General features: G+C 43.4%; 1 protein-coding gene across 2 annotated transcripts in view; it reads left to right on the top strand.

Moving 5' to 3' along the window:
• Positions 1-4,256: 4,256 nt before the first annotated feature.
• Positions 4,257-18,732, top strand: part of STXBP1 (syntaxin binding protein 1) — an 83,600-nt gene continuing 69,124 nt past the window's right edge. For both annotated transcript variants that reach the window (XM_010587611.2, XM_003407716.4), the window contains exon 1: positions 4,257-4,392. In XM_010587611.2, the coding sequence (XP_010585913.1) occupies positions 4,356-4,392 (37 nt within the window). In that variant the 5' untranslated portion in view covers positions 4,257-4,355. The remainder of the gene's footprint in view (positions 4,393-18,732) is intronic.

Genomic DNA, 18,732 nt, shown 5'->3' with positions numbered 1-18,732 from the left:
ACATTTCCCACCCACCGCAGCTGGCGTGCACCCGGGCTCTGCAGAGGCCGCAGGACGCGCATGCGCAGCTGTGGGCGCACCTGCGCGCGGGACTAGCGGGGCAGCGGGGTAGCCAGAGCACCTTGCGGGCTGCAGGCCGGCCCTGTCCCCTCTCCGCCCGGCTCCAACGCCTGTAATGGTTAGGGGGGGCATGGACCCGCCTGGGTCCTTACCCCGGGGTTTCGGATTCTCGTTGCGGACACGCTCCCAGCAAGTTGTCCACACATCCAAACCTCCCCGCAGGCCAGGGCACTGGACTTTCTTCTCTGGGCACCTGGAAGTCAGCGACTCCAGGGTCTGTGCTTATAGCTCTGTGACCTTGAGCAGGTGACTGACCGACCTCTCTGCGCCCCGGGAAAATGGGGATAATAGCACTGACGTCGCTGGGCTGCAATGAGTATTCAACGAAAATGCATGAGAGCCCTATGCATGGTGCCTAACATGCATCAAACTTTCAGTAAATCCAAATAAACAATACAGAGCAAAGTGTAATACTGTGTGATGATGGCCAAGGAAACATTTTACCCTTTACCGAAGATCATATTAGTGGCTCCTCAGAGCCATCCTGAGGGACAGGCCTGTAAGGTTTTATCGTTCCCGTTTCATAGATGGGGAAATAAGACTGAGAAAGGTGAAGAGGTCTTTTTGCTGGTAAACAGTGGTGGCAGGCCTGAACCAGGTCTCAGATTCCATACTCAGAGTGATTCCAACCCCGCACTTCAGAGTCAGGGGTTCTGGAGTGAGCTCACTGTCACCCCACCAACTCTTTTTAACCATCGTATTAAAAAAAAAAAATCCGTTCTGATTTTTGTCATCTACAGCAAACATCTCAGGTACACATTTGCAGGAAGAGTTTCCTTTTTTGTACTTCCTTCTGCAGAAGGTAAGATGCTGCCCTATTTTATTTGCCATGACCTCTGAGGAGGTCCCCACTGCACAGAGTCCTTCACACAATCCAGAAAGCCCAGTGCCTTGCAACAAGTCTCACTCCTGGAGGTCTCCCTCCCACCTTCCCACTCGCAGGCTCCCTTCCCTCCAGCCACACTGGCCCCCTCTCTGTACCTAGAGCACTCAAACTCTTTTCTGTCTCTAGGCCTTTGTACCTACTGCATATCTGTATATCTGCCTAGGATACTCTACCAGTCCCGTCATAACCCAGTCCACTGGGTGAGGTGCCCTGTTATTCATTCTCGCAGCCTTCTGTCAATGCTGTGTGTGACTCCTTGATTCCCATCTGTCTCCTCAGCTAAAGTACCAGCTCCTTGAGGGCAGGACTTTTATCTGTCTTGCTCTGTGTTGTATCCACAGCACAAGGCCTGGACCTTGGCAGCACTCAATAAACCCTTGCTGACTCACCGACTAGATGAATGATAAGAGCACCCGGCCATCCTTACCCCTTAGGCTTTAAGGAATTTTCCAGCTTCTAATTTTTATTTTCACAGCAGATGCAGAAACTGTGGAGTGTCTGCTGACGGGTGCCAGGCTGGCTAAAGGGGGAGCATGTGGCATCACAAGTGCATGCCAGGTTCCCCCACACTTATAAACTTCTCTCTTTCTTCACATGTACTCAGAGGCTATTAATAAGTTCCCTGGGCAAGAGGCAGAGCTGAGACATGAAGAGATGACCCATGAATGCTTTCTCTCTACCTGAAGCCCAAAGGTGTAGTAAGGGTAAGAGGGGTCAGAGGGGGCATTTGCCCCTAGGCGCAAGTCCAAAGAGGGGGCCCCCCAGATGAGGCCAGCCGGTGAATCGCACACACACTCCCTCCTCCGTGAGGCTGGGGAGGACACAAATTTAAAGATTGCTCATGGGCGTTCCTTACTCTAGCTATGCCTCTGATGAAGCCATTTGAAGGTTCTTTGGGGATGGATTGTGGTGGTCAGTGAGGAGAAGGTTAACTCAGCTTGCTCTGGGGTTGGTGGCCCATTGAACTAGGACATGTGGCCTCTTGCTCTGGTTCGGTCACTATTTACTTTGTGACCGTGGGAAAGTCCTCCTTTATGCCCTTAGCTTCTTTGTTTGTTGCTCAGTATTAAAGTAATGGTTCAAAATTCAGATTCTAGAGTTGAATCTTTCCTTTGTCACTTACTAGCAAAATACTTATTCTCTCTAAACCTCAAGTTCTTCATCTGTAACTTATTATTACATTTATTAACAGTATTAAGGAAAGGACCTATGTCAAAGAGCTGTATCAAGCATTTAACGAATATTCATTTATTTTACTATTAACTCTCCTGTTCTTTTTGCTTTTTAATTGGCTCAATTTGTTTTTCTTTGAAGCCAGAGGCCAGCTCTGGGCCATATATATTTTTTTTAATTGTGAATTAGGTGAAAGGTTACAGAGCAAATTAATTTCTCATTAAATAGTTAATACACAAATTGTGACACTGATTGCCAATCTGAGGATGTGTCAACACTTTCCCCTTCACCCTAGGTTCCCTGTTTCTGTTCTTCATGCAGCTTTCCTGTCCCTTCCTGCCTTCTCATCTTTCTTTTGGGCTGGTGTGCCCATTAGTCTCATATACATGATTGAACTACAAAGCACGTCCCTCTTGTGTGTTATTGTTAGCCGTTTTAAAAAAAAAAACAAAAAACCCATTGCTGTGGAGTAGATTCCAACTCATAGCAATTCTGTAGGACAGAGTAGAACTGCCCCTTAGGGTTCCCAGGGAGCGGCTGGTGGATTGGAGCTGCCTATCTCTTGGTTGGAAACCCTGGTGGTGTAGTGGTTAAGCGCTACAGCTGCTAGCCAATAGGTCAGAAGTTGGAATCCACCAGGCACTCCTTGGAAGCTCTATGGGGCAGTTCTATTCTGTCCTATAGGGTCGCTATGAGTCGGAATCAGAGTCGACTTGAGGGCAACGGGTAACGGTATCTCTTGGTTAGCAGCCCTAGCTCTTAACCACTGCACCACCAGGGGTCTATTAGCCTACAGACCTGTCTAATCTTTGGTGGAAGGGTAAACCTCAGGAGTGACTTCAGTACTTAGTTAAAAATGTGTCCGGGGGCCATGCTTTTGTGGCCTGTCCCATATTTCAAAAACAATCTCCCCCTTCTACAAGAAAGTCCAGTGGAAATTGATCTGGGACCACTTTGTGGACTCCAGGAAGGAGATACTAAGACCAGAATTGTAGGGCAGCATATTCCTAGCAGGTTTGGAACTCTGTAACTGCTAGACTCTGAGTGTCACAAGACTCTGGTCTGTGTCTGCTTTAATCAGGGCTATAGTTTTTTTTATAGCTCTGGTGGCCAGAATAGCAATTTCCACATAGTAGGTAGTGGGAGAACGAAGGAGCCCAATGGTGCAATGATTAAGCCCTCAGCAGCTAACCCAAGGTCAGTTGGAACCCACCAACTGCTCTTCAGGATAAATGACCTGGCGATCAGCTACTGTGAAAATTACAGCCTAGGAAACCCTATGGGGCAGTTCTACATTGTCCTATAAGGTCGCTGTGAGTCAGAATGGACTAGATGGGTACACATCAGTGGGAGAATAAATATTTGCTAAACGAGTGATTCATAGCTTGAAATTAAGTGTAGTGCTTTTCCTATCTCTCTGAGCCTTGGTTTTTTTTCATCTGAAAATGGGGATTAAAACAACAACCAGTTATTGTGAGGATTGAATGACATGATGCATGTAAGGAGTTTACATAATAAGAGCTCAGTTAATGGTGGATAGATATATGGATATAGGTTCCCAGAGAGACAGAGAAGGCATTGATATACTCCAGGTTTTTTTTTTGTTATAGCTGGGAGGGGTACTACTACTAAGAGATAAGGCCTCCGAGTTCCTTTTGTAGGCAAGGAATTATGGAAGGAAAACAAGGCCTCAGCGGGGTTTCAGGCAGAGCCAGTCAGTCAGTAGCCTGTGGCTAGGGGTCTTGGTGCCGAGGCGGCGGAGGTGGTTTTAGGGCCCTGCACCCTGGCAGCGCGCGGTTGCCGGGGCGCGCGCGGGGCCTGAGGCGAGGGGGAGGGCGCGGCTCCCGTTCCATCCCTGGGCGGCCTCGTAGGGACCCGCAGCTCTGGGGGCGGAGCCGAGCGCCCAGGCCGCAGTGCGATTGGCGGAGACCCGCGGGTGACGCGTGGCGGGCGCGAGGCCCCGCCCCCGGCTGGCTCCGCCCCCCCGCGCGCGCCCGCGGGTCGGCAGCCTCGCTCTGGCTCGCGCCGCGCCCCCGCGCCGAGTCGGCGCGTCAGTCCGTCGGAGCGCGGCTGCGGGGCGGCTGGCTGCGGCCGACTGAGCGCGCCCACCTGGGAAGGCGGCGGTGTTCACCGGCGTCGTGTGCGGAGGGCCGGACCTGGTGACCGCAGCAGCGCGATGGCCCCCATTGGGCTCAAAGCCGTGGTCGGAGAGAGTAAGTGGAGTCGGGTCCTCTCCGCGGGCAGGGGCTGCGGCTGCCCGGGAGGAGCCCGGCGCAGTACCTGTCCGCAGCGCCCCGGCCTCCGCGGCCGGCTGCTCCTCACCAGGCCGGGGCTGCAGGCAGGGAAGGATCCCGTTATCCTGGCGCCGCCCTCCGGGAGGGAAGTTCCTCCCGGTCTCCTGCCGCCCGCGCCCGCTTCCTCCTTCCCCAGTCTCCCCTCATTCCTCCGCCTTCTCCCATCTCTCCCCTCTTCACCTCTTCCCTCCTTCACCCATCCCTCCTTCACCCCATCATCCCTCTCTTCTTCCTTTACCTCCATCCCCCCTTCATCCACATCACCCCATCCTTCCCTCTTCATCCCGCCCCTCCCTTCCTCACCCTTATCTCTTCACTCTTCATTCCCATCCCTTCATCCTGTCACTCCATCCCTCTGCCCTCACCCCATCTCTTCACTCCTCACCCCGTTTCTCCCTCCAAAACCCCTTCTCCTCCCATGCACCCTATTCCTCCCCTCTTCACCCCATCCCTCCGCCTTTCACCCATCCTTTCTTAAATCTCATCCCTCTTGTTCTCCACTCCTATTCCCCCTTCACCTGCCCTCCCCTCCCCCTCCCCCTCATTACCCGCCCCCTCTGCATCCACCACCCTCCCCTGTACTCTTCATCACGGTTTTCCCCGTCTCCTTCCTTGCCTTCTTTATTCCCCGAGCGCCCGAATTCCACTCCTTTTTCTGTCTCCCATCCCTCCTTCCCCACCCTCCTTCGTGAATCGTGACGAGCGAAATCCCGGCCTGCGTCCTCCTCCCCCTTCCTCCTCCCTCCCGGGGAGCGGGAGCCGCTGTCCCCGGCTGCAGACACCCACCTGGGATCAGCTCGGCGCGCGCTGGCTCAGACACGCCACTCGCGCAGCCTGGGCGACTCCTGGCAGCTAGCTAGAAGCCTGTTTTCCAAAGGCTAGGCTCTGGGAGGCTGAGGCCGCCTCACGCCTCCGCCCCTTCCAGGGTCTTGGCTTCAAGGGCGGGGTCTTATCTGGGGAACCCTCTTAAATCACTCAGGAGATGAGGAAAGCTTCAGTGTGCGGCCAGAGGAGTGGCCCTGCCCAGCACCACGGTCTGCAGTCTGCCTCTGCGGAACTCAGCCCTTGCTTGGCTGAACGTTTTGGTCAGCTCAAACCACTGTTGCAGCGACGAAATGATTGTTTATGGGTTTAGACGAAAGGCGCAACAGAAATGGATTTTAAAAAATCGGTGGTGGTGAGTGTTGGCTGCAGCAGAGTGAGGGCTGATGGTGGGGTAGTATCTGGAAAACTGCGTGCTCTAAATAAGATTGGTGCTCTGTGTAGAAAAACAGTGCTTCTTCAGTATTTTGGTTATTTCTCCAACAAAAAATGTCTAAGTGTTGCTGTGTCTCTTGCCGTCTCTTTTGGGATTAACAGAAAATTAAAGCTGGGCTTTTTCCCTGTAGGAGAGGAAAAGAAAGAACGTAGAATTAGTAGAATTAAAATGGTGGAAATTGCCACTTCCTTTCCAATGGTCCTCTCCTATTATGAGCCTTTCTCTCTCTTTTTGGCTATCAAATGCTTTGGCTGTGTGGAGTGTTTCATTTGCACATCATAACTGTTTTCCTCTCAGTTCTTTTCGTTGATACATAGGAAATAATCCTACTGAAGAATCTTGTACAATTTTACCTGATCTCTATATATTTTTTTTATTACATCAGAAGAAACTAGTTATAAAAACTGAACCCCAAATGAGCACATTTTTTAAAAAGTGCCCATTGTAGGACCTTTGCTTTATCCATGCAGTAAAGGTTCTGATAAGCTTACCTTCTCTTTTCCAAGGATAATGAAGGACCCATGGGCTGTCAGGTGCCAGAGAGCCGATTTCCACTCATAGTGACCCCATGTGACAGAGTAGAACTGTTCCACGGGGTTTTCTTGGCTGTAATCTTTATGGAAGCAGATCACCCGGTCTTTCTCCCGCAGAGCAGCTGAGTGAGTTCGAACCACGAACCTTTCTTAGTACCCATTAGCCGCAAAGCTCTTAACCATTGCACCACCGGGGGCTTCTTGGAAGTATCCATAGAGATCCTCTAATGTCAACATCCTCATTTTATGGGTGGGACAGAAAAACAGACCCAGAGCGGTTATAAATGACTTGCCAAAATCAGTGTTAATTACTTAAAAAAAAAATTGATGTCCAGTTTCTTGCAACATCTGCAAAAGGTAACTGTTCATTATTCTATATTTTCTTCTAACATCCTTTAAAAAAACTTATGAAGTATGGAATGCAATATTACATACTACATTCTTTCAAATGTTATATAAAAGTGAATACTGCACTTTTAAGATTATAGAAATCAAGTTTTGCATAATTTTGCCAGGACCCTTGTTCATTCAGTTGGTCCCTTAGTCACCCCCCCCTTTTTTTTTTTTAATAAGAAGTAAGCATAAAAGTAAAAAAAATTGATATGGCCAAAATTTCTTTTCTGTTTACAAAAATAAAACCAAACAATTTTATATAAATTGATTAATTCTGCAAATAGCATTCTATTCTTAGAACAATTAAGTATATATTTGAAAAAATATTATCGCAATCATTTGCCAATGACACAGGTTAATTTTGGCCCTTAATTTTGGATGAGACTTTTAGTCTTGCTTTTCTATTTAAAAATAAAATAAAGGCATTTGTATTTATTAATTTAACCAACATGCCCCAGTTTAAGTATGTCCAGATAAGTGGTTTTTAGTATATTTACAAGGTTGTGCAACTATTCCCACTGTCTAATTTCAGAACGTTTTCATCATTTTCAGAAGAAATGCTGTACTCACTAGCAGTCGCTCCTCATACCCCCTCCACCAGCCCCTGACAACCACTAATAGGCTTTTTTTTATAATTTATTTTTGTTGTTGTTGAAAGTATACGCAGCAGAACATACACCAATTCACCAATTCTACATGTACAAACTCAGTGATATGGATTACATCTGGTGAGGTGTGCTACCATTCTCACCCTCCTTTTCCAAGCTGTTCCTCCCCATTAACATAAACTCACTGCCTCCTACCTTTTCGTCTAATCTTTCTAATTGTTGTCAATTTGATCCCATGTAGATAAATCTTGTCTTAGTTATCTAGTGCTGCTGTAATAGAAATGCCACAAATGTGTGGCTTTAACAAGCAAATTTACTTTCTCACAGTTTAGGAAGCTGGAAGTCTGAATTCAGGGTACCAGCTCTAGGGGATGGTTTTCTCTTGCTGTGGGCTTCTGCTCCTGGGCAGTCTTCATGTGACTTGGCATCTCTATTCCCCCATCTCTGCTTCTTTCATTTGGTTGTTTAATCTCTTGTATCTCAAACCCAATGGGGCACCTCAACTCGACTCATTCACATGGGGTCACTGTGAGTTGCAATTGACACCACCAACAACAATAACATCCTACCTCTTTGCATTTAGCTCCTGGGAAAAGTGTTACTTTCTTCCTCCAAAACCACTTCTAGGATAGTTTTCTAAAACAAGTAAATTGTATTGCATTACTAAATGTCTTTTAGAAATTTACCTTGGCGTGTGTCATGACTAGGGGCTTGGAATCAGACAAATATGAATTTTAACTTGAGAACAGTTATAACCTATCTATCATTTTAGGCAAGGTAAGCAAACTCATTTGTAAAATTACGATAACGATGTTTAGCTTGCATGGTTATTATATTAGAGACAATGCACAGTATACAAATTGCTTAGTATGTAAATAGTAGGTGATTATTTTAAACGGTTATTATTTTAATTCCTATATCTTTTGTTTGGGTTTTACCAATATGCCTTTTCATTTATTATGGTAGCTGTATGCAGAGTTTTTTTTTTTTTAAGTTCATAATCAATTTTCTTAAATTATTTCCTAATTTCTGTTTTATTTTATTTTTTATATCCTATTGTCTATATTTCTTTTCCTTTTTTAATAGTGTTGATCTGACCCGCTACCGCTTCAGATGAGGAAGATAAAGCTCTAAACTTTTTCTTACTCTTTTTAGTTGCTTCTAATTTGAAATTAAAAAAAAAAAAAAAGCATATTTAATACTAGGCATTTCTAGCCCTCTTTGGAAGACATCTCTTAGTCTTAATTTAACTTGTGCTAAATGAAAAAAATTACTGGGCTCTTGCCATGTGGAAGGCACTGGACTGGGAACTGTGGGGATAAAAGGATCAATGAGGTCTGGTTCCTGTGCCCTGAAGCCATATGCAGTCAATGAAGAGAAGCTAGAAACAGAAGCAACCATGGTACAAATAATCGTTAAGAGACCATGATTGAGAACAGTTCTCATTTCAAGCCTAGTTTAAAAACACACTCCCTCTTTAGAGTTTATGTATTAGCTTTCAGTATCTGTGATAGATGCGTAAAAAAAAGAAAAAAAAGGTGTGGGAGCAGAGTCTGATCTCTGACTTCGCAAGGGGGAAGGAGAATCAACAGCCCAAGGCTGATTCCTATGAGAAGGAGGTCACACATGCCTCCTCTCTCTGCCATCTTTACCAATTCTGACACTAACCATCCTTCCCACGACACCCTGTACTTCTCTGCTGGGTTCCATAATTCATTGCAATGGCCATACAGAACTCACAGACAGTACTCACGATTATGTGGTTTATTTAGGGAAGTAACATGCTTTGGACACGTTAGCAGGAGGGATCAGTCCCTGGAGAAGGACATCATGCTTGGTAAAGTAGAGGGCCAGTGAAAAGGAGGAAGACCCTCAACGAGATGGATTGACACAGTGGCTGCAACAATGGGCTCAAGTACAGCGATCATAAGGACGGCGCAGGACCGGGCAGTGTTTTGCACTGTTGTACGTAGGGTTGCTATGAGTCAGAACTGACTCCACGGCACCTAACAACAGGTTCCAATTCAGGTTCAGAAACACTCAGTATACAGTTCTTCCATCAGAACAGCTTCTCACCTGTGCTTACAGGTATGCTTCTCTGCTCCTTGGCTCTGCCCTACTCAGGCAAGTGTTACAAAGCTCTTTTAGCTCTGCTGATTTAAGTGCCCAGAGGCACCCTACGCTGCTGCCAGCAAACCTCCTGCCCAAAGGCACTCATCTGTCTCACTTTCTCTGGGCTGGGAAGCCCGCCACACCATCTCCTGCCATCATTTCTCTGCCACCACTTCTCACTGTCTTCAGTGTTACAGCTTTCTCTCTCTTTCTCTCTGTCTTCTGTTCCCAGGAGCTTCTCAGTGTGGGGTTTCTGGGTCCAAAGGACACACTCTCCGCAGCTGGCTGTTATTCCTTGGCGGTGGTAGGATCCTTTCTCTGCTCTGGAATTGGCTCTCTTTTAAGCCTAGTGGCATGGCAAAACTGACCATTCCCCTTGGTGGGCCACAATTACCTTATTTGCACAGTCCCACCCAGTCTCTTAGGTGGGAGTTACAAGACCATGGCGAGAAAGGCCACATAAAAGTGATCCATCGCACCTCAAGCTGAATCAAAAACTCATCCTGTTTCCTTTTGATCTGGACCCAAAAGGTTTTTCTTACTTGATATTTTATATGCTTTTACAAAAGGTAGATACAAACTCTGGAGGAAGTAATTTACTTTAGGTTAAATAAAATTCCACAGATTCCGACATCAAATAAGAGAGATTTATTTCCCTAAACTCTCTCATAGCCACCTAGAGAAAATGTGACTTGGACAGGTCATTCACAAAATTGCATTTAATTTGAGGTGAACGAAATCTTTGTACTTCAGGACCTCCTCCCTGGAGACCAAGGCTGTGCAATTAAATGTTGAGATCCTCGCTCTCAATGTAAATGTTTCACACTGGCACTTTGTTTTTGAAGAACTTCCTTGATGATGTGTATTTTAAATGATACCCCAGGGAAAGTTAAGGATGATGGTACACGCTGGATCAACAGTTTACCTTTCAAGTTACCTCGTTTTTTAACTTTTAAAAATTATTATTGAGGTATAATTCACATTACATAAACTTTACCATTGTAAAGTGCACAATTCAGTGGTTCTTAGTATATTCACAATGTTGTGCAGCCATCCCCACTGTCGAATTCCAGAACATTTTCATCAGCCCATCAAGAAACCCCTGTCATTCCACATCCACCCATCCCCCAGCCCCTGGCAACCGTGGATCTATTTTCTGTCTCCAGGTTTACCTATTCTGGACATTTCATATAAACGGAGTCATGCAATATGTGGCTTTTGATATCTGGCTTCATTCATTTTGCATAATGTTTTCAAGATTCATCCATGTTGTAGCATAGATAAGTACTTCATTCCTTTTTATGGCCAAACAATATTCCATTCTATAAATATACCACATTTTGTTTATCCATTCATCAGTTGATGGACATATGGATTGTTTCCACTTCTCAACTGCTGTAAATAATGCTACTATGAGCATTCATGTACATGTCTTTGTGTGGACATATATATATGTTCAGTTCTCTTGGGCATATACCTAGTACTAGAATGGCTGAGTTATACGGTAGCTCCGTGTTTAACTTTTGAGGTACTGCCAAACTAAAGTTACCTCTTTTTAAAAATTAAATTTTGCCCTCATATAGAGTCATGCAGGATTTGAAGTATATTAAATTCTTAGGCAGTAGGAAAGTACAGGCTTTATTGTCTCTTGTTAATGGATTTGTGACTTACTTATCCATTGTCACTCATGGGTCAGGGTCAAAGCCAGGAATAGAACCCAGAAGGCCACATAGATCCAGTAAATTCTTGGAATAATTTTTTAAAATATATTTTTGACTATCAAAAACTAGGAACAGAAATTAGGAGTACAGGCTCTGGAGCCTGAGAGCCAGAACCCAGATTCCTGTGTTATATGTTGTACAAATAATTAGTTACAATTGTAATTAGGATTACAAAGGAATAACACAGGGAGCTATGAGCACATACAACAGTGAGGCCTGGTGTAGGACTAGGGATATTAGAAAGGGTTTCCCTCAGGAGTGACATTAAACTACTTTCTTTTAATTCCAGCTTACTGAGAGTTTTTGTTTTGTTTTTTAAAATCAAGATTAACTACCATTTCAATCTCTATTGAAATGATCACATTGTTTTGCTTATTTAATCTATTAACACAATTAATTCTAATATCAAACCATCATTGCATTTATGAAATAAGCTTTACTTGTTTGTCATGGATTATTCTTTTTCTGTATTATTAGACTCTACCTATTACTTTTGCATCAATGTGTACAAATGTTGGCGCCTTCTTGCAGTCTTTTGATTATTCCAGGTATGTTCCCATCTCAGAGATTTGTACTTGCTGTTCCCAATCTCAGAAATGCTCTTCCTTCAGACATCTGCATGCTTGTTCCCTTAATTCCTTTAGGCTTTTATAAATGTCGTCTACCAGTGAAGATTTGCCTACTTTGTATAAAATGGAAACTTTCCCCCACAATTTCCTATCCCACTGTCTTAGGCTGGGTTCTCTAGAGAAACAAAACCAATAAAGCATATAAATATATATATAAGGAGATTTATATCAAGGAAATGGCTCATGTGGTTGTACAGACTGCAATGTCCCAAGCCCGTGGGTCATGCTGGAGGCTTCTTCTGATTTATGCAGCCACAGGGGCTGGTGAACCTAAGATGGGCAGGTCAGACAGCAGAGCTCTTGCTTACAGGCTGGGAAGACCAACAAATCCCAAGATCAGCAGGCAAGATAGCAGGTAAGCTGCTAGCTCAGGTCCCAAGAACCAGAGGTCAGACAAACAGGAGCCAACTGCAGGATCTAGAGCAAGCAAAAGCCTGCAAGTCTTGCCAGAAAGTCCACCTATATTAGATGCAGGCCACACCCCCAAGGAAACTCCTTTTCAACTGATTGGCTACTCACAGCAGATCCCATCATGGAGGTGATCACATTATATCAAATCTCATTATGGAAGTGATCACATCATCATACGACTGCCAAACTATATTATAACTGCCAAACCACTGAGAATCGTGGCCCAACCTGGTTAATATATAACCTTGATGATCATACCCACTTACCGTGTTTAATTGTCGCTTATCATAATCTGATGTTTCATACTTACTGGTTTGCCTCTTTATCCCTGCATCCACCAGCCAAATGTAAGCTCCCTGAGAGCGGAGGCTTTGTTTTGTTCAATTCTGTATCTTCAGCACCTAAAACAGTACCTGGATCATAGTAGGCAATCAGTAAACATTTTGAGTGAACAGTTAAACATGATATATATTTTTTTCTTTCAAATCTTTTTCATACCTTCTGCATCAGAATTTCTCTCTCATAAATGAATTGGGAAGTTTCTCATCTTTTTGTATGTTCCAGAATGACATGGAAATTCTCTTCCTTGAATTTTAGAAAGGATTTATTCCTACAGATAGATCTTAAAAGGGTGTAATGCTCAAGGCAGACATTGTTTACTAATTAAGTTAAAATGTTGTTTGGTTTTAAGAAGACTTCAGGGGATATTTTTGGTTTAAGGTTTAAAGGTTATCTCAGGGCAGTAGTGTCAGGGGTTCATCCAACCTCCATGGCTCCAGAAAGGCTGGAATTAGAGGTCATTCTTATAATTGGGTGATGAGTGTTTAAATTGGAAAGAATTTCCCTGAGAGATGGTTTTCAACTCAGGTATCATCCATATGTAACCCCTCAGATATGAGGGCATGTGTGTATCCTTAAAGGGCTTATTGAATGTGCACTGAAAAGCTTTTCCTCTGCTTTTTTCGGCACATAGCACCACTTAGACAAGCAAGTGTTTGACAGCTAATCAAGTATCTTTTGTTAGTGGAGCTGTCAGGCCAAATTTTATAGTTATCACTGGCAACTCAGCAGCCATAAGTTTTGATCCCTGGTCCGGTGCCTGCCTCTAAGAGAAGTGCCTTGGGAATGCCCGCCTCAGTCTTCTCGTTTGATTGCCTCAATCCATTGCTTCTGTGCAGCACTGTTGCTAGAGCCAAAGTTAAGGTGAGATATCTGAGACTCCATTTTAATTTCAGCAAGTATGACTTTCACTTACTTTTTTCTCACATGTATTTTTAAAATTAACAAAGAAAGGATTTTTAAATCAGCAAGAAGCAGTTCGGGATACTGGAAAAAGTTCTGGACTAGAAGTCAGAACATCTAGATGACATTCCCAGTTCTAACTTTTAGTGGCTGGGTGACTTGGACATGTTATATAACCTCTTTTTTAACTGGAAACACTAATGCCAGCGTCACAGAATTCTTTTAAGGTTCACATTAAGCAATATACAGAAAACTGCTTGGAAAACAATAAAAAGCCAACAATATTAGTATACCTGCTCAAGGTTACTGAATAAGACATGACACATGATCTAATCACTAGAGAACAGATGGCTCTTGCCCACTCTGATACACCTTTGGGAAAGTTTGCATTGCTTAAAACAAAGCGATTTTCTTCAGACATACACTGACCTGATCTTAATATCCGCTGGGGGCTCTGAAACAAGAGTAACTACTGATGGCTCAAATTGTAAACTCTCACAGGGCAGATCTCCAATATTCCTTCCTGGGAAATGAGGGAGGCTGAGGGAGACCTGAAGGATGAATAGGAATTAGCCAGGAAAAATGATGGTTTCAGTGAGGGCTGCGAGAGAGTAAGCCAAGTAGAGGCATGTTCAAGCGTGGTAAGAAAATGGAAGAGGTGGAGTCTGGCTGGAGCTGGGAGGGAAAAGGGTGTTGGCACAGAGAAATTGAAGAGGTGCTCGGGGCTTTCCTGGGTTTGATAGGACTTTTACCATTATTGTAGGAGCAGTAGGAAGCTCTGAAGGTTTTAGATCAGGGAGAGACCTGGTTAGAATTTAGTTTAGAAGGATACCTGGTTTTTGTGTGGAAAATGGGTGGGAAGAGGGAGGTTAAGGTCAGAGGGTTCAGTTAGGAGGCCGTTGTGGTGGTCCAGGTTGGAGATAGTGGTGATCTATGCCAGAGATAAGTAGCAGTGGGCTGGAGAGAAGAAGACAAACCAGAGGGAGTCTTAGGATGTAAAAGTGTCAGGCCATGGTGATTGGTTGGATTTGGAAGGTGAGGAAAGGAGAAGGAGTTGGGAAAGATTTTCAATTTCCTGGTTTGGAGGGTTGTGCCGTTCAGTGAGCTATGAAGACAGGAGAAGCAGGTTTGCCAGGGGAAATTTGGGTTTGGCTTCGTCGGCATCATGTTTCAGGTGTCTACGGACTGTACGAAAAGAGTGATGGCCAATAGTCAGTGGGCATGCGTGTTCAGGGTCAGGTGAGAGGTCTAGGCTGGAGATTTGGGTTGGGTCATCAGATGATTGAGGCTGTGGGAAGGGTGAGATGACACAAGGAGGGGGTGTGGGATAAGAAGAGAAGAGGGCCTGGGTTGAGCCCCAAAGAACACTGACATTTAAGTGTGGACATAGGACAAGTAGCCTCAGGCTTGGGAGTCAGAGTCTAGCAGAGCAGTGTCTGGTGCTTTTTCTTGAAAGAACCCTCAAGTTGACTCAAAGCAAGCTTGAGCCAGCTACCAGAAGTCTTCAGTTTAGGAATGAGCCTTACCACTCTCTAGGCAGGGAGGCTCACCTGCTTGAAACTCTTCAGGAGTTTTTCTCTCTGTGGTGTTTCCCCTATGTCTTTTTTAGTATTTTATTTATTTTTGGTGGCAATATACATGAGCAAACATAATCCATTTACAATTTCTATACGAACAGCTCAACAACATTGGTTACTTTCTTCACATTCTATCATCATCCTGTCTCTACCCGTATTGTTTCATCACCAGTAGTTTAGGTTCTTTGCCCTTTAAAGTTCTCATTTGTGCTTTAGATTAATTGTTGTCAATTTACACTCATATAGATAATTCTTTATGAGAGCGCTATGCTTGAGGCAAACATTCTCTATTAATTGGGCTAAACTGTTGTTTAGTTTAACAATGGCTTCATGGGATCGTTTCCATCCAAGCTTTAAAGATTATTTCCAAGCATTATATTTGGGAGTTTCCCCAGTCTCAATGGATCCAGTAAGTCTGGTTTTCATATGAGTTTGAGGTTGTTCCATGCTTTCCCTCCTTTTAATCTCCCGTGTCTTACATTCAGTTCCTTGACTATATTAACTTAATTGTTCATGATTGTTTTGAGAAGGAGATGGGGAAATGGATATAGTTAGAATGCAAAGTTCTAAGGGTTTTATGCTATGTCAGCTGCCATCAAATTGTAAAGTCTTGGCTCTGGAGAAGGTCTTAAAAGCATCTAGTCCAGACTCTCACCCGGAAGCGGAAGTCAGATTGTGCAAATCTATTGGATGGCTCCCATTGGCAGATTTTTCCCCCTTTTCTGTGGTTATTGGGAACAGACACTCTTAATTCCTGTTCCATGCCAGCATAGAGTCACAAGCACAAATATAAGCTACTGGGAGTGTTGCAGTAGCGAGAGCAGAAAGGCTGCTTATACTGTGCTTAGAGGTAACTCAGGACCTTCTAGTTGGTTCTGCTGCAGTCGCAGATGATCCTTACAAACTTCCCTTAACAGCAGCAGGAACAAAGCTGCTTCTGTTTGGCAGCCGAGGAGGGAAAAAGGAAGAGCTTTTAGGTTTAGATGGTTTTCAGAGCCCCATAATAAGAGTAACAGGGTGAGCCAAGTCCCAGCTGATAATCTCTCACAGTTTCTTTTACATCTGGTGCAAGTGGTTAAGTGTTCAGCCTAACTAAAAGATTGGCGGTTCAAACCCACCTAGCAGCTTCACAGGAGAAAGACTGTAAAGATTATAGCCTAGAAGGAGAGAAGCTGTCTCCCTGCTCTCTGGAGACATCAACATTGTTAATAGTAGTTGCTAGAGACTTGTGGAAAATAAAACCCTGGATCTGCTTAAGAATCTCCCTCAGTTCTGTGTTGATTTCACACTGTAGGCTCTAAACAATAGACTAACTGTGAGGCAAATCATAGCAATGCTATAGGACAGAATAGAGCTGCCCTAAAGGGTTTCCAAGGAGCAGCTGGTGGATTTGAACTGCTAATCTTTGGTTAGCAGCTGTGCTTTTAACCACTTTGCCACCAAGGCTACAAACCTCATCAAAGTTTGGGTAAAAGCTCTTCTGGATTTTAAGAAGAGGCAGTCCGGAGGCTACTGAGGGAGTTTTCCAGTTTACTCTGCTTTAGATAGTCTTAGGGTGGATTACTTCACACTTTACTGTTTTAATTGTGTGGTGGATTTTCTTATTTATTTTTTTCTGTTTATCCTTTAAGGAATTTGAAATTCAAGTTAGTGTAATAGGCTTTCACTGAGACTTAATTATCTGATCAATTTCTCAGTTACTCATTCTTTCCCTGCCTTCAAACTCTTATTAAGAAAAATTTCCAGCATACTGAAAAGTTGAAAGTATAATGCAATGATCACCCTCCTATTCCCTACCTAGATTTAACAACTGTTAATTTCTTGCCATATTTGTATTTATTTCTCTATATATGCTTTTTATTATTTGAAAGTAAGTTACATCTTGACCCTTCTCCCCTAAATTCTTCAGCATGTATTTCCTAAGAATAAGGTTAGTTTTCTACATAATTATCTAATATTCAGTTTGTACTTAAATATTTGAGCTAGGATTTAAATAAGGTTCACATATTTTACTTGGTTATGTTTGTTTAGTCTCTTTTAATTTCCACACTTTTTTTTTTTTTTTAATTGGCAGTGACTTTTTGAAGAGTTTAGACCAAGAATGTCCCACATTCTGGATTTGTTTGACTGTTTCCTTGTGCTTTCTTTTAATTCAGTTCTCTATTCCCTGTATTTCCTGTAAACTGGAGGTTAGGAAGTTCTCAACACTTAGATTCAGGCTACGTATTTTTTGGCAAGAATACCTCATAGCTTATGTTGTATGAGTTGGAATCGACTCGATGGCAATAGGTTTTCATATTAGAAGGCACGTTACATCAGATTGTTTGGTTAAGGAGGTTTCTGTGAAAGTTTCTCTGAATTAGTGAGTCATCTGTGGGGTAATACACTTTTCTTACTATGTGAATATTCTGTAATCCAACAATCTTTTAGCAGCCAATGATAACCTTTGCCGGAATAAATTTACATTGGGGCTGCAAATAATGATTTTTCTAATTCTGTCATTCCTTCTGTGTTTATTAACTGGCATTCTTCTACAAAGACCTTTCATTTTTTCCTCTTTCTCACTCCCTTTTTAAATATTATTATAGAATCATGCTTTTATTTTTTTTAGTTAATTCACTGTTTTATAATTTTCTTTTTGATCCTTAAATTGTGCCATACCTGGCCAGTGGCAGGCCCGTCAAGTTGGCACCTATATGTAGTATTCATTCTTGAGCACTGTTGGATGCTAATTACCTATCTGTAGTATTAGGGAATAATTTCTTCCTTTAAGGAGCAGAGTGATTAAACCAGGTTAATTAACTCTGCAGCTATATCCTATAGTCATCAGAAGAAAGGACTATGTGATTACTTTATACCCTGTAGAGGCCCCTGAAAATTTTATAAAGTCATGATTAGAAGTCTTGAAAAGTTGCATATTGCTTCTGGAAGAGCTCTGGTTTCAGTACCACTGCCTTAGCTCTTGGAATTGGTCTTTAAATAGTATGTATGAACTCAACTGGGTTTTTATCTTTCCAGTTATTCTTTAAAAATTTTTTTTGTGTGAATTTTATCATAGATACAGAACATATAAAACATATATACAATTTAAAGAATAAATATACCTCATCCTCAGGTGAACAGAATGTTACTAGTACTTTAGAGCCCCTGTGTGCCCTTTCCTAATTGTGTCCACCTCCTCTCTCTGAGGCAACTGCCATCCTAATATTTGAACTAATGATTTGTTGGATTTTCTTTATAGTTTTTCACCTATGTAGAAAACCCTAATATTACTTGAAAAGATGAATATCAAGCACAAAGCTAACTGTGCAAGGAGAGGGAAACATAGCCACTATTAAATGGAAGCTCCTAGAAGATCAGTTGACTAGAGTTTCTAGGTCATATTCTGATTCCAGCTTCCTTGAGTGCTCATAAGAGGCCTTCTGAGGAAGTCAGTGGGCAAGGTCCTGAGTGAGTCCTGGAAAACTTAGGCTTCACCACAGTTGTGGTTTCTGACAGGACTTAGGGTTGGCCAGGTACTGGATATTTTTTAGGAAGATAATTGAGAGAATAGGTTGCTTCTAAACTCACCATGGCCTAATTGCAACCCTCAGGAGTAAGTCAAAGCAGAGTACTTCTGTCGGGTAACATGAAGGCTATCTGGTGATCCGGGCAGCAGGAAACTTCCTTAGCACATGATCAGGAAGAGCCAAAAATCTGAACTAGACTCCCTTAGACATTTTATTCTCCGGTTAAAGAATGAGGGCTGTGGTGATGACAGCCACTGCTGTGCCTC

The sequence above is a fragment of the Loxodonta africana genome, chromosome 9, assembly GCF_030014295.1.
Source record: "Loxodonta africana isolate mLoxAfr1 chromosome 9, mLoxAfr1.hap2, whole genome shotgun sequence".
NCBI classification, from domain to species: domain Eukaryota; kingdom Metazoa; phylum Chordata; class Mammalia; order Proboscidea; family Elephantidae; genus Loxodonta; species Loxodonta africana.
The sequence above is the reverse complement of the archived record's forward strand: the minus strand, read 5'-3'. Positions and strand labels throughout refer to the sequence as shown.